General features: G+C 56.4%; 1 protein-coding gene across 2 annotated transcripts in view; it reads left to right on the top strand.

Annotated features, from left to right (window-relative positions):
* The window catches only part of Rbm19 (RNA binding motif protein 19), an 80,278-nt gene extending 67,415 nt beyond the window's left edge, over positions 1-12,863 (top strand). For both annotated transcript variants that reach the window (XM_050158996.1, XM_050158995.1), the window contains 2 exons: positions 335-455; positions 11,912-12,863. In XM_050158996.1, the coding sequence (XP_050014953.1) occupies positions 335-455; positions 11,912-11,972 (182 nt within the window). In that variant the 3' untranslated portion in view covers positions 11,973-12,863. The remainder of the gene's footprint in view (positions 1-334; positions 456-11,911) is intronic.
* Positions 12,864-14,065: the final 1,202 nt, after the last annotated feature.

Raw genomic sequence — 14,065 nt, 5'->3', positions numbered from 1 at the left:
GGACAGATTCAAGGAAGAAATAGGGGACAGGCCCAGGGCCAGCAAAAGAAAGTGGCATTGAGTATCCCTGAGGAACTGTCCTCTGATGACCCTGAGAGTCATTGGAGTCACCCTCTACAGATAAGATGGCGCATGGGCAGCGGGTGACCCGCCTGTCCCGGGGGTGGATGTGTTGACTGCTCACTACTTATAACTCTTTCCCTTGCAACACAACTTACTAATTAGGTAGTTGTGCCAACAGCACCCCAGTACCTTGCCAGACGCCCAGAGTCCCAGGGCTGGAGGGAGACCGTGGAACCCACAGCTCACAGAATATCTCTCTTGTCCCCTCCAGAAAGCCTTCAGCGCCCTCTGCCACAGCACTCACTTGTATGGCCGGAGGCTGGTCCTGGAGTGGGCAGACTCAGAGGTGACCGTGCAGGCCCTGCGGAGGAAGACGGCCAGACACTTCCAAGGTAGGAGTGGTGGGAGCTGGAACAGGGATGGTCTGGAGAGCTGTCCTCACTTGTGCACAAGCCCCAGCCTCTGTGACTAAACCCTCTTGTCTAGGGACAGCCATATACACAGCCACCTTGTCTTGCATGCAGGTAGGGCAGTGGGGCCAGGCAAGCAGGAAGGACAAGGCAATTATCGCCTCTGTCCATGTTACGGTCCTCAATTCAGGTTCCACAGTTGTTCCCTCGAGCCCAGGGATGCAGCAATGGATCCCAGAGGCTGGTCCTGAACCACGGGGTTACCAATATGCCTTTCTGAAGGGCTGCCTACTTTCTGCCTGAGCTCTGCGCTCCCAGAGCTGACTTCATCCAGGTGACACTCTGTGGCCTTGGAGACTATTGAGCTGATGACCAGGAACCCCCTAAGCCCTGCTGTTCTCATTATTGGGACACCATGGTGACTAAGCAGGGCCGTGGGAAAAACAGGGGGTCCATTGTACCTGATGCTAAGGGACAGAGGGAATGGGGGGGGTAGCTGGAGTCAGTGGGCCTCGTCTCTAATAGGGTGTGCACCCCTCACTAGGATGTCAAGGCTTGAACTTGAAGCCTACTTCCTTAACAGCATCCTCACAAGGTCCCCAGGAAGCAGAGCACAGCAGTTACCATTGTCTGCTGGCCTGAGGTCTGTTGGTTTATGAGTCTCCCAACCGGGAACACGTTCCTCCTCCCACTTACTGGCAAGGCCGGGTTCTGGGTTAGGCTGGAACATCTCTGTCTGCAGTAACATTGATGCTGTGATCAAGAGGCAGGCAGTTTCTTCCTACCTGGTTGTCCCAGCATCAGGACCCTCAGGTATCCTCCTGGGTAGTAGACTCAGAGACCACTGTTGTCCCCTGAAAGTGTTTGCTGTGAGCTCTGTGTCTATAGAGCTGGGATCAGGAGCCATCTGTCCCTGTTCCTTGCCAAGGATAGTCGGAGGACCATGAAGGGACGTTGTCCTGGGGGCTTAAAGCAGTCCAGCAAGATTGTTTCTGGCCAGTGCTAAAAACCAGAGGCAGCATGGGGCCACTGACTGCAGCAGACCAAAGCCCTGGAACATAGACCCTGGCCTTCCACTTGTCTTCTATCCAGAGCCATGCCACCTGCCCACCACACTTCCCAGAGCAGTGGTTCTCAGCCTTCCTAACGCTGCGCCCCTTTGATATAGTTCCTCATGTGGGAAACCCCAACCATAAACTTATTTTCATTGCGATTTCATAACTGTAATTTTGCTACTGTTACAAATTGTAATGCAAACATCTTATATCTAGAATATCTGATATGTGACCCCTGGGAAAGGGTCGTTCAACCTTCTAAAGGGGTTGCAGCCCATAGATTGAGAACCTCTGCCCTACAGGGTTCATTGTTCCCCCCTAAAGGTGGGGCCTCGGGCCCTCACCCATGCCGTTCACATTAATCTAATACGTTTCTCTCTGCTGCTACTGGGCTGTTAGTGGTGTGGAGACCCGTTCAGAGGACCGCTGCTTCCTGCAGCCCTTCCCTCCCTCTGGGTGTCAGGCGTCAGTCAGTGCCTGTCTTTGCTCCTCTGTGCCTCTGCCCCGTACGTTCTTGCTGTTTGCCTTCTATGTTCTGACCAGGCCCAGCCGCCTCTCCCCCCATCCCCCACGATAACTGTGGTGTGCTATATGCTTGTATCGGGACTGGTTGGTTTCTGTCTGGTACCCCTGTTTAGTTCAGGCTCTGAGAAGCACCAGGCTTTCCACCCAGGGCCGGGAGCATTCCAACCCAAGCCAATGCAAAGCTGGAGAAGCGGGGGATTGCACACTCAGTGGCAGGCTCACAACTCAATAAGATCCCAAGTCCTGATGGGCAGAACCTGTCTTCATCGACAGGCATCGACAGGCCCAAATGCACCCATCGGCAAATGTTTATGGAAGGCGCTCTCCCGGGACCGAGGCAGAGGCCTGCCTCCCCTGTGGTCACCCCACCACCCAGCCCAGGCCTGCAAGAGTGCGGGCTCAGCACTTCTACTTCGCATGGGCAGAAGCCCCTTCAATAAATTGAGCTCTGAAGACAGCATCCTCTCCTCCCAGGTGAGAGGATGCAGCAGAAGCCAGGCCTTGGTTCTGCGCAGAGCCTTGGAGCCAATAGGCAGGTCTAGCAATGAAACTGACAAGAGATACCTGTGTCTGCCTCTCTGGCAGATCCGAGGTGGCCACAAGGACTGAGGCCTCCAAGCATGGCTATGACTTACATCAGGTATTGCCCTGCAGGCCCTGGGGCAGGTGCAAGGCTGCCAGGTGTGCAGCGTCCACCTCCACCTTGTCCTGCACGTGTGCACAGCATCCAAAGTCCTCAGAACAGGGCTGCAGGCCTCAGTGCCTGCCTGGGCCTCCTTTCTCTTCTGCCCTTTTCCCTGCCGCGAAAAATACTGGCTCATTTGTGTCAAACTCTGCATTGTTTTGAGCATCCAGGGTCCAGGACAGATTGGGCACGAGTCCCACTTGCCCTTGGGCTCTGCCAGGAAGGCACTCAGACCTCAGGTGGAGGCCTTGAAGTACTGGCCACCACAAAGGCTCCCTGAGGGCTGCAGGCCATGTCATCAAAGGCAAAGCTCAGGAGCAAGCTTGCTCATGACGGGCCTGAGCCATTCTCAGGGCTAGTGATGCGTAGCCAGAGCCGCTACACTGGAGCTTCCAGTGCAGCTCCTGCCCTGGGTTATGCCTTGCCCACAGCCCCGCTGCTGACATGGAAGGGGTGGTGAAGACATAGCTCCCATTGTCATCCCTGTGCGTCTCTTCTGCTAGGCCTTGCCAGGACCCAGGCATAGCTGCAGTCTTTTGTGTGCTTAATCGTACAGGACTCAGGGAGGTAGAGGCTGTCGCTGACTCATTTAGCAGATCAGAAATCTGAGGCTCAGGCAGCACAGGTAACTTATTAATGGCCACCCAGCTACCCGTAGCGCAGCTGGAACACAAACCTAGGTTTTCAGCCGTTCTTCTGTCCAAGCCTTTGCATTGACTGATCAGGTCAGCACCCTTATGTTAGACTCAGCGTGTGTGTGCATGTTCTAGTATCCACTCTGTGGTCTCTGGTGAGTCTCGGCCTTAGCTTTGCCATCTGTACAGTAGGTACAGGGTGCCAGCACCTCGGGGCCTGTGGCTACAAGGAGATAGCAATGGCCCCTTGTTGCCACTCTCCCAGTCCCAGGCTAGTGCACTGAGGGAGCTGTGACTGGGTAGAGTGAAAGCCTGGTGCTCCTGACTCTCCAGCCAGGGCACACACAGCCTGGCACGTGGGAAGAAGGGCCCAGGAAGTCACTGGACCTGACTGGGAAAAAGTCAAGCAGGTACCTTGGGGGGAAGGAGGCTCTACTTTCACACACACACACCCCACTCTCTCGCTCTCTCACACACACACACGCACACTCCTGGACTATCCCAATCTGGTCCTCTCCCCATTCCCATCCCTCCAACTCCTGTCTCTCCCTTGCTCTCTGCCTCCCAGCCCCTCCCTCCCTGGTCAGGAATCCGATTTCTGGTCTCCAGCCCCTGGCCCTGTGGTAGGTGAAGTGTTGTTCTTCTCTGCCTGCCGAGTGGGATGTGAAGAGAGCGCAAGGGGGGATGAAGAAGAAAGTCTGCCTCTGGCTGTGTTCCTTTCTTCCTAAGCATGTTACAAACCAGCAGGGTTGCGGCATCTCAAAGCTTTCAGGGTTTGGCAGGCCATGGTCTCCACGAGCACGGGCGACAGAATAAAGTGGCCTGGCAGCAGTCTGCTGCCCAGCCCTGTCTTCAGCACTCACAGCCAGGGAGGCCTGGCACATGGGCCTTTACTTGGCTGGGAGCGTGGCTCGACTTCCTTCTGTTGTCTTAGTCCAGCTGGGGAGGCCTGATGGGTTGTGGTTAGGATGGTTAGCGGCTGCAACTTTCACCTCCAGAGCAGGAGTGCAGGCATGAGCAGCATGGCAAATGGCTGGTGATGCACTCCCTCCACCCGCCCCGCCCCACCCCACCCCTGCCTTATACCCTGCCCACTGGGCCTGGCGACGCTGGCCAGGACAGAACATAGACAGAAAGTGCACACGGTACGAGCCCTTGGGCACAGATGGGAATAGTCCTGGCCAGTCAGCCGCAGGCTTGACTCTCTGAGCCAGCCTCCTAGCCTCGGGCAGCCCCCTGACCCTGTCCCAGCAATCCACCACCAGCCCTCCGTCCAAACATGCAGCATTCCTTTTTCTCTCGGTGCCTTAACCCTCCCCCGACGCCCATGTGTCCTCACATGGAGCTGAGTCCTTTTCCCCTCAAGCTTAATCCTCCAGGAGCGACAGCTCTCTCCCTCTGCACTAACTTACCTTGCATCAGGCATAAAGCTGGCTTCGTTAACTATTCACAGAGTAGATGAATGAACCCCAATAAACCAGTTATGGGTGTGGCTGATGTTACCTGAACACCTAGCATGTTCCGGGCCCCAGGTGGTGCTAATTGCAGCCGCCTCCACATTAGGCATAGGCCCCCCGGCCCGGGCTCAGCACAGCCAGCAGTGACCCCCGCCCAGAGTTATTAGACTTGAAACATGAAGACAAGGACCCTGCTTGGAGCATGATATTCTCACTTTGTTCCTCGGGCCCTGTGCATCTGCAGAAACATGGCCCTGTGAATTCTTTCTAAAGATGAGTTCGGCCTCAGGGAAGCCAGAGAGATCTTTGTTGAAGGCCTTTGAGCAGCAGCAGCACTGTGCAGTTTTGCACATAGTTTAAAAGCCCAGTGGCACTTTAGCCTGACACACTCGGAGAGAAAGTCAGTTCCCATGTGCAGACAGGCCCAGAGAGGTCTGTTCGCCTTGCTAAAAGCACACAGCCCTGGACCCTTATAGAGTGAATACTGTTTCTTTCCACCCTGCATTCCCCACAGTTCTCGAATTCCCAATGCACACACATCCTAGCTAGCAACCTCAGTGTAAGCTTTCCTAGGAGAAGGCGTGTGGCTTCATCTCTCGCTTCATTCCCTCACAGAGGTGGTGTTTGAGTGGGAGGGACAGGCGACTACCAGAAGCTAGAAGGATGGAAGTGCTGGCAGTTCTCTAGTTCTCTGAGAAATTAGTATGGGTGGTACAGTATACCTCAAGGGAAGGGGTGCATCTAATGTGGCAGCTAGAAAAAGCCTTCCCACGGAGTCAGCATTCCTGTGTGATTGCAAGGGTCCAGCCAGCCAAAGACTTAGGGGAGAAACATCCCAAGCCCAGGGAACCACAGGTGCAAAGGCCCTGAGGCAGAAGTGTGTTCAGTGCTGGAGCTCCAGAGTAGAGTGTGGAAAACAGACAGGAGAGGCAGGAAGCCTGGCTTCCCCTGTTGTCGTCTGGGAAGACTGGAGGGGAAGGCAAACGTCAGACCAAGCTCATCAGACTCCATCGCTGCTGCTGTGTCGGATTGCAGTGGTTAGTGCCGAAACCTGGGCTGAGGAGCACACCATTGTCCAAAGATGGTGGTGAAGGCCACAGCCAAAGGCTGCAGGGAGGAAAGTGGCCCAGAGAAGGGAGAGCTGGCCAGAAGTCAAGGGTGGCACCTCGGCCGGCCGTGAGCAGACTGAGAGGCCAAGAGCAGGTGCAGAGTCAGGAGGCCGTTTGTCTGACGTCAGCCAGGATGTCCAAGGGATGGATATCAGCACATAGATGGACGGGTTCAGAGCTCAGGGGCTCAGACTGAATTGTGATATAAATTTGAAGTTATCAGCATACAGATGATATTTAAAGCCTGCCACTGTTCCCACAAACCCGTTCCACACCTCCATTGTCAGCAGAATGGCATGCTTTCAGAAGACCAGGGACTACGAGAGCCCGTTATCCCCCATCAGCCCCTGCAAATGGGCCTCCTTGATCTTAGCCGTGAAGACATAATCATCAGGCTTTCAAATCACAGGCGGAAAGTTCAAGCAAGTATGTGAAGTCACAGAATTTATTATTCAAAATATCCCCTGGTCGCGCTTCCTTCGCTCCCTGGAGATGGGGGTTTTGTGTGAGCTGTACATCTCAGCCCCTCATCTGCGCCCCTCTCACTCCTCGTAAGACCTGGCTGTGCCAGCCCTTCCTCTGGACACCCCAGACTGTCGGTGAGGGTCCCAAGAGGGCTTTCATCCTGGCACCTGGTTGCACGGATGGCTTGTGCCAGGAGAGGTCAGGCGCCACAAAGACGCGCTCTCACTCAGCCTCCATTGCCACAGCTGGTGAAGTGAATGGAGACCAAGACTCACGAAGTGGAACCATGTGGTCCAGAAAGCCCCTGGCCGGGATGCAGATGGATGGGGATGTGGAGGAGCCTCCAGACAGCAACCTCATCTCCCAGTGAAGATGCACTTGGAGCCTGCAGGTCCTCTGGACCAGCTGGGGCAGGTGTTATCCAACCACACCCCCTGCCTCCCTCTGAACCCACACACACCCGAGCCTCCCACTCCAAGCGCTTTGACAATATCCTGCACACTCTGCCACCCTCCCCTGGGAGCGGCTGTCCGTGCGAGGAAGGGACCTGCTCCCAATCCCACTAAATTGTTATTGACTTGTGTTCTGTGCGTTCTGCAAACATTTCACTCAGCCGTCGCCAGCAAGCCCACGAATCCCTGCTAGGGCTAACGGGGAAGCCAGCTGTGCCGGGCCATCTCGCCCGCTCCTTCTCATCGATCACAGAATTAAACTGACGGGAGCGCCGCGGGGCGGTGTGGGAGAGAAAGGGCTCGGCCACCATCCTGGGCGGGGCTGGAGGCCCAGGAACCAGAGAGTACAGGCTGCCCAGTGTACCTGACATGCAGCCTGGCCCAACCAGAGGAAGTCAGGGAAAACCGCTTCCAAGGCTGCCTCGAGTACTGGTGATAGGCAGGGAGGAGCCTGTAGACCAGAGGCCACCAGCTGAGCCACTGGTGCCTGGCCCGTGACGTGTGAATACAAAACAGTATTGGATTCATCATTGTTTGGCCACTGGAAGATCTGACCTGGAAATCAGGTCTGGCCGCCCTGGTCCCACATCCCACAGCGAGACCTGCAGAGCTACTGTGCGTTTATGTGACCCGTGCATTCCCTGTCGACTCTGTCGTCCAATGTGACTCCGTGATGACTCCTCCTGGCCCCTACACTGGCATATTCCTTCCTGTTGCCAAGCAGGGCTGCAGGAGCCTCCTGCCAGCCTCCCTCCTCCTGCACTCGCTCTCTCTGCAGCAAGTCTCCCTGCCTCGGCACCTGCTGCTCTCCCAGGCTGCACAGGGTTCCCACTCACACAGACCAAGCACAGAGGACCCCAGGCCATCATGTGCCCCTTCTCCTTGAGGTGGGTCAGCATCTGCATGAATGTTGCCCTGTGGCTGGCTCTGCTCTCATTTCTGTTGAGACTCTCAGAGGATGGACCCATGGCAGGACAAGTGTTCATGGGCCCCTTGTGCAGAGCTTCTACCCAGAGGACTTCCCCTGAGCCCAGGGAGCATGCATCCAATTTGTGGGAATGTAGAAAAGTCCACATTCAGCCTGCCGCAGCTAAGCAAGCCCCCAGCTGCCTAGAACCCCATTCCTGCCTGTGTTCCAGCTTTCCCATGGCCCCCCAGACCCTCTGGTTGCCAGGTGCTAGCCATCATAAACACTTGATAGTACATTTAACACTTCTTGTCCGCCTTGGCCTCTGCCTTCAGGCACCTGAGTGTCCGTCCTTGTGTTGGCCACAGTCTTGAAGGCCTTGTGACTAGTCATATTCAGTCATATTTTGTATTTTGAAATGGGATCTCTCCATTGTGCAGGCTGGCTTCACACCAGGCTCAGGCCTTCTTCCTGTGCCAGCCTCTCTGGTGGTGGGGTTCCAGGCATGGCCAGCAACTTGGGAACTGTGTTCCTAATGAGCTCTGTCTTCATTCAGTAGCTGAGCCCAGACAGGGGAAGCGCCTGGCCTGCTGCCTCCAGCCAGAGCGGCAAGGTCTGCTCCTGGCCTGCTAACTTCCCATCCCAGGCTGTCTCTGTCTTGTCTCTTCTTCGCAGGCCCTTCCAGCATCCTTTCTCCCTGTCAGCCACGCTCTCATCCCCAGCCTGCCTGCCTCTCCTCCCAGGAAGCGCTTTCTCTTGTCCTCCCACAGGCCCTCCACCCGCGCCTTCCACACAGGCGACATTGCCAGCCAGGGAAGGGAGAGATGCGGGCTGGCATTCTGTCAAGGAATTAATTGAAAAATAAAACCATTAGGTGGGAACTGGAGAAATGCAGAAGTGGTGTTTGGAGGTTGGGGGAAGGGGGCAGGACTGGGGGGCTGCTGGGGGCCGGCCGAGCTTTTTGTCAAGTTCATTTCTCGGTATTGATGTTTGGTGACAGTCACTTCTTGTTTATCTTCAGGAGCAGCTGCGCCGTGGAGGGAAAATGCACGGCTTGTTTCGTTTATTTATTTCACACCTTCCCCGGGTTCTGCTTTGTGTTTGTTTGGTGAGGACCCACTGAGGCTTCCGATGTGGGGAAGTGGGGTTTCCACAGCTGTTCCTGCCAGGCAAGCCGGCACTCTGTGGAGGCAGGCCAATGGGGGGCTGGGTGGCAGCGAAGACGCAGGGCCCAGTGTGTTCTATGGGGGGGTGGGTCGGGGGAAGGGCCCAGCCCCAATCCCTGGCTGTAAACTTGAGCCAGACCCACGGCAAGGTGCACCCTTTGACTCCTTCATCCTCACAGCTGCCCCAGGAGGCTGCTGATGGCAGAGTCTGTTGGTCTGGGGTCCTGGAGTTGTGGTCACTGCCTGGCCCCTTTGTCCCAGGCCTCCAGCACGTCCCTGGACAATTTGTTTGTTTGTTTTAAGATTGATTTATTATGTATACAGTGTTCTGCCTGCGTGTATGTCTGCAGGCCAGAAGAGGGCACCAGATCTCATTATAGATGGCTGTGAGCCACCATGTGGGTGCTGGGAATTGAACTCAGCACCTCTGTAAGAGCAGCCAGTGCTCTTAACCACTGAGCCACCTCTCCAGCCCGACAACTCGTTTTCTAACCTGCAGCTAAAGGAATGGCTGGTTGTTCCCCAAACCCTGGGCTCCTCTTACTGACTCGCAGCTAGCAGATGGTCACTCACACTGGGCCAAGCAGAGAGTCACCAGAAGCAGAAGTCACAGTCACTTCCTCAGGGAGGCCAGGCCTTTGTGGGGGCTGGTTCCCTGTTGTGGGAACTCTGAAGGCTCCAGAACACTGCCTCCTCTACCTCCCTAGAAGACTGAATGTGAGCAGAGTGACCCATTCACAAGGGTTCCCTAAGTGTGCTGAGTGCCAGCGAGTAGAAGGAGCACCCATGGGCTCCAGGGGCTATGGAGGTGAGGGTCACATGTCACAAACAGCCTAGTGCACCCTAGAGGCAGAGTGTGGAGCACCCACTCCCTGGCAGGAGACCTGGTGACTAAGGGAATGACCCCAGGCAAGAAGCACCCCTGCATCTGGGTGCTCGAGCGAGACAGCAGCTCTTTAGAAAGGGGACAAAGGCCTAGACGGAGTAGAGACCTCTGTCTGGTGCCATGTGCCCAGGGTAGGGGCAATGGGTGCCCTGTCCCCAAGGCCTCCTGCCCAAGGGTGGTTAGCGGGGCAGTGTTTACAGGCCCCACCCAGGAGTCAGCTGGATTCTGTTTGTGGCTCCAAAAGCAAGTGTTGACCAGGTCTCTGGTGTGAGAGAAGTCGGGGGAAAACTTTATGGAAAACGTTCTTGGCCTCATAAATCCTTCAGAATGTCTGTCCCTCCTGCCATAGCCTGATCCCTTTGACCCTACTGTTCAGCCATTCGGTCGCCATTTCCTGAGGGCCACCAGGTCCCAGGACAGTCGCAGCAAGAGAGAAGAGCAGGGAAGCTTCACCACAGATGTGAGACCCCAGAGTGCTCCAGTAGAGAGAGCATTCCAGACAGGTCATGGCAGTGCAAAGGCCCTGGGGTAAGAGGAATGGGCACCAGGATTGGGGAATGACCAGCTCTGTGAACCATTCGCCAGCAGTATGACGGCTTCGGCCTCCCCCAGGAACAGGGCACAGCAGAGGTGCTGCAGAATGGTAGGTGGGCTCTGGCTGTGGTTTGCCCATTGGCTTGACCGGCTCTCTGGTGGCCTCGAAGGTCGCAGCGGGAGGGGCGTCAGACACAGGCCGGGAACCTGCTTTGTTGTTGTCTATTTCCAGCCCTATTACCTGCCCACGATTCAATTTCCTGAGGCCATTGTGCAGCCGGGATGAGGCGCTGAGTGAAGAGAGGACACGGCAGGGAGCCCAGCCGCTTCCTCCCCTTTCTGCAGTTGGCCATGATGGGCATAGCTGCCAGACCTTGGCTCTCAGCCAGTGCCCCCGCCCCGCCAAGTCCTCTCCCCACAGCACAGCCTCCACCCCAACCCTGGGCTCCTGCGTTCATGCGTCTCCCACTTGGATGCCTCACGGGAGCCCCGGCTGGGTACAGTGTCCCAAACAGGAGTGCCTGCTGCACAGTGGGAAAGGGGGGCACAGGCTGTGGCCAGGGAAGTGTGGGGAGCCAGGGCAAGGGAGATCAGGGCGTAGGCTCTGCAGGATCCCCTAGGGCAAGGCAGAGTGGACAGGGAGAGTTGGAGGTGGCTGGGTCAGAGGACCACCATGGAGGAGGTGGGCAGGGTCCTTATCCTCATAAGCATGAGAAGAATGAGATAAGGAGAGGGACTCTAGGACCATACCCACATCCCAGGAGGAGCCAGGCATGGTGCCCTCCATTTGCTGCCATGTACGGGTGTGAGGTAAAGGGTGGGGGTAGGTGTGCGGGGGGGGGGGGGGCTTTACACAAGGAGTTAGAGTCTCCTGAAGGTGGGCAGCCTTTTTATAAGTTAGGCCTTCACTAGTGAATGGATGGTTAGGCTGGCAGAGGGACTGGTGGAACAAGCAGCTCATAGCCAGCCTCCCCGTTTCCTCTTTTGTGGGGTTGTTGAAGGTGCCATAGCATACAGTGAGTACTCAGTCAGTGGCATTTGGAACAGCTGTGTGTCTCAATCCCCACACCCCTTCCTCATAGAAAACTCTTCTGCACTCATCAAAGCCCAAATCAGATAACCCATCTCCTGCAAAGCCACCCTCACTGTTATGGTCCCCATGCCTCTCTAGATTCCTTGGGCACTGCAGCCACGCACCTAACATTGGCTGATCTGCTTACAGCCACTCAACCACACCCTGGGGGCCCATGGCTGCCACAGAAACGGAGCTGGCTCCTGCTTCTCTGCCCAGTTGTTGCCAGAGTTGGCTAGGCCTCTGGCTGGCAGGAAGGAAGCAACTCTCAGGTGACCACTGGCTCCCTAAAGTGGGTCCTTTGCTCTGTGACAAGGATGGGAGAGGGCGCAGAGGTGGCCAGCAGCAGGGGGAGGCCAGAGAGAGGGCCTGTGTGTTCTCTCGGTCTTCTCTGAGTCCCCATTTGTTCTCCTTATGCCCGCCCCACACCTCTGCCCCCCTCACTGTTTAACCCTCTCTGGGTCTTTTCTCTCTCTGCCGTCTGCCACAGAGCCCCCGAAGAAAAAGCGATCCGCAGTGTTGGATGGGATCCTGGAGCAGCTGGAAGATAGGGACAACGACGATGACAACGAGCAAGCTCTTCAGCTGTGAGCACCTGCACTGGGGAGCCCACGTGAGGTGGCTCCTTTCAGGGACACAGACCCGACATCCTCCTCTCCTTGTTCCCGAGGAGCAGAGACTCTGTGGTGGGTGACAGTGCACAGCCAGTGTAGAGCCCATGGGAGGAGTAAGCCGCTGTCTAGGCGGGGACTCGCACCTCAGCCCCGTTCACCAGCCACCCCAGCCGCACCCAGCCAGACTCCTGCAGCCATCTCACCCTCTCCAGCACTGCCGGCCAGAGGACGGAGCTGCGGACGCCACCTCAGACACAGTGCCCTTCCCAGACCTGGAGCACCACATTCCAAGCACTGCTGCCAGGTTCGCAGGCTGGCCTGGGTGTTCCATCACCATTGCCTCTCTAAGTGGAGGCCCTGGGAGCCCTGTCCAAGCCTCGCCCTGGGCCAGATCACCAACTGCAAAAGAGGACATGGCATCAGGCAGGGGGCGGGGCCACAGCCCTTCACCCACTGTCCAGCCTCAGCTCCAACACCCTAGCATGCAGTTTCAGACCTACGTCATTTGGAGCTCCGGTGGTGTCTCCTCAATGCAGGTGATGGGCTGGCCATGGTGGTCTCAGATAGCCACACCATGTTCAACCATCCAACCCAGGAAGACCTGAGACGACTCCTCCCACTTCTGAGCCGTTGTCACCTGGACTGTGGGTGCTGGACAGGACTCGGACTTTTTGGGGGGAATCTTAGCCTGTGTGATTTTTGGGGGGATGAGGCCCTGCTTTTCATAGTGGCCCGTACCAAAGCTGGGACCACACCCTGTGGGTGGGGCTGGCACTTTGTTACAGTCCAAGGGCGCTGAGAGTTAGGCAATAAAAGTCAGAACCTAGAGTGGCTCCCCTCCCCCTACGTCATTTCAGGTATCACCCTCCACCACCTCCACCGGTGGCCCTGCATGGAGGGGTCAGGTCACTTGCTGCCATGCCAAGGCTGGGCCGTCAGGAACCATGGAAGACAGGATGGGAAGTTTCCCTGTCCTACCAAGGTGTGCCCACATGTCACAGAGAGCCTGGGGCAGAAAGCTGCAGCCTGTCACCAGCATAAACTCCCCAGGATGACACAGGAGCAGCTGAACTCTCCCCAAAGCAGGGTCCACAGGGCACCTGTGCTTGGCCAGCCTGGCCCCTGCGACAGTGACCCTCTAAGCTCTAGAGTTCAGCAGGCAACTTTTGAGTCCTCCAGCCTCCTTAGTTCAGGTCCCCAGCTCCTACGCAACAGCCAGAGAAGGTGGTGTGTGTGCCTGTAATCCCTGATTTTATGGGGTAGAGAGACAGACAGGTCCTCAGGGCTCAGTGGGCAGCCAGCCTAGCCAATCAGTGAACTCCAGGTTGAGTAAGAATCTGAGTCAAATTTACAAAGAATAATAATAATAAAATAGTGGAAAGCAACTGAGGAAGACATGGCAACCGTCTGGCCTCACGTGTGCCCTGCCCCACCCCCATCCACACACATACATAAATAGGAGCCTGCGGGAGGCCAGTGCCTAGAAGAGGGTAGAGCAAGCCTGGGCCCTCACTGAGCCTCACCAGACAGGGGCCTGGAGGACATGGTTTCCAGCCAGCAGGTCAGGGGCAGGAGACTAGACTCATTACCCAGGAAGGCTTTGGTGTTTGGGATGTGAATACCCTCCCAAGAACCCAGCTGGGAAGGGAAATCAGGAAGGAGAGTAGAGTCTGAGCCAGCATGAAGTCCTGAGATAGAGAACGCCAGCCACTGCCCTCTGTGCTGGTTCCAGCACAGAGACCCTGCCTCCGGAAGGCGCCAGCATGCTGTCACACTCCATAAGGGACAGACAGACATCAGAACAGCCGTCCTATAGCGGATGGGGAAGTGCCAGAGGTTGGAGGTAAGAGTCAGCGATACCTGACCTTCATTCTTGCATTCATTTCTCAAACCCATGCTGGACCTGGACCTGAGGACAAACCCGGGTGCCTCTGTCTTTCTTGAGACACGGCAGTCCTTGCTGGATGGACTCCAGAGGCTGTCCCCAGTCTTGAGATGCACACGCGGGGTGCTAGAGAGACGTTTCACCA

Source organism: Alexandromys fortis, unplaced genomic scaffold, assembly GCF_014885135.2.
Source record: "Alexandromys fortis isolate MF-2015 unplaced genomic scaffold, M_Fortis_MF-2015_v1.1 scaffold_90, whole genome shotgun sequence".
Taxonomy (NCBI): Eukaryota; Metazoa; Chordata; class Mammalia; order Rodentia; family Cricetidae; genus Alexandromys; species Alexandromys fortis.
The sequence above is the reverse complement of the archived record's forward strand: the minus strand, read 5'-3'. Positions and strand labels throughout refer to the sequence as shown.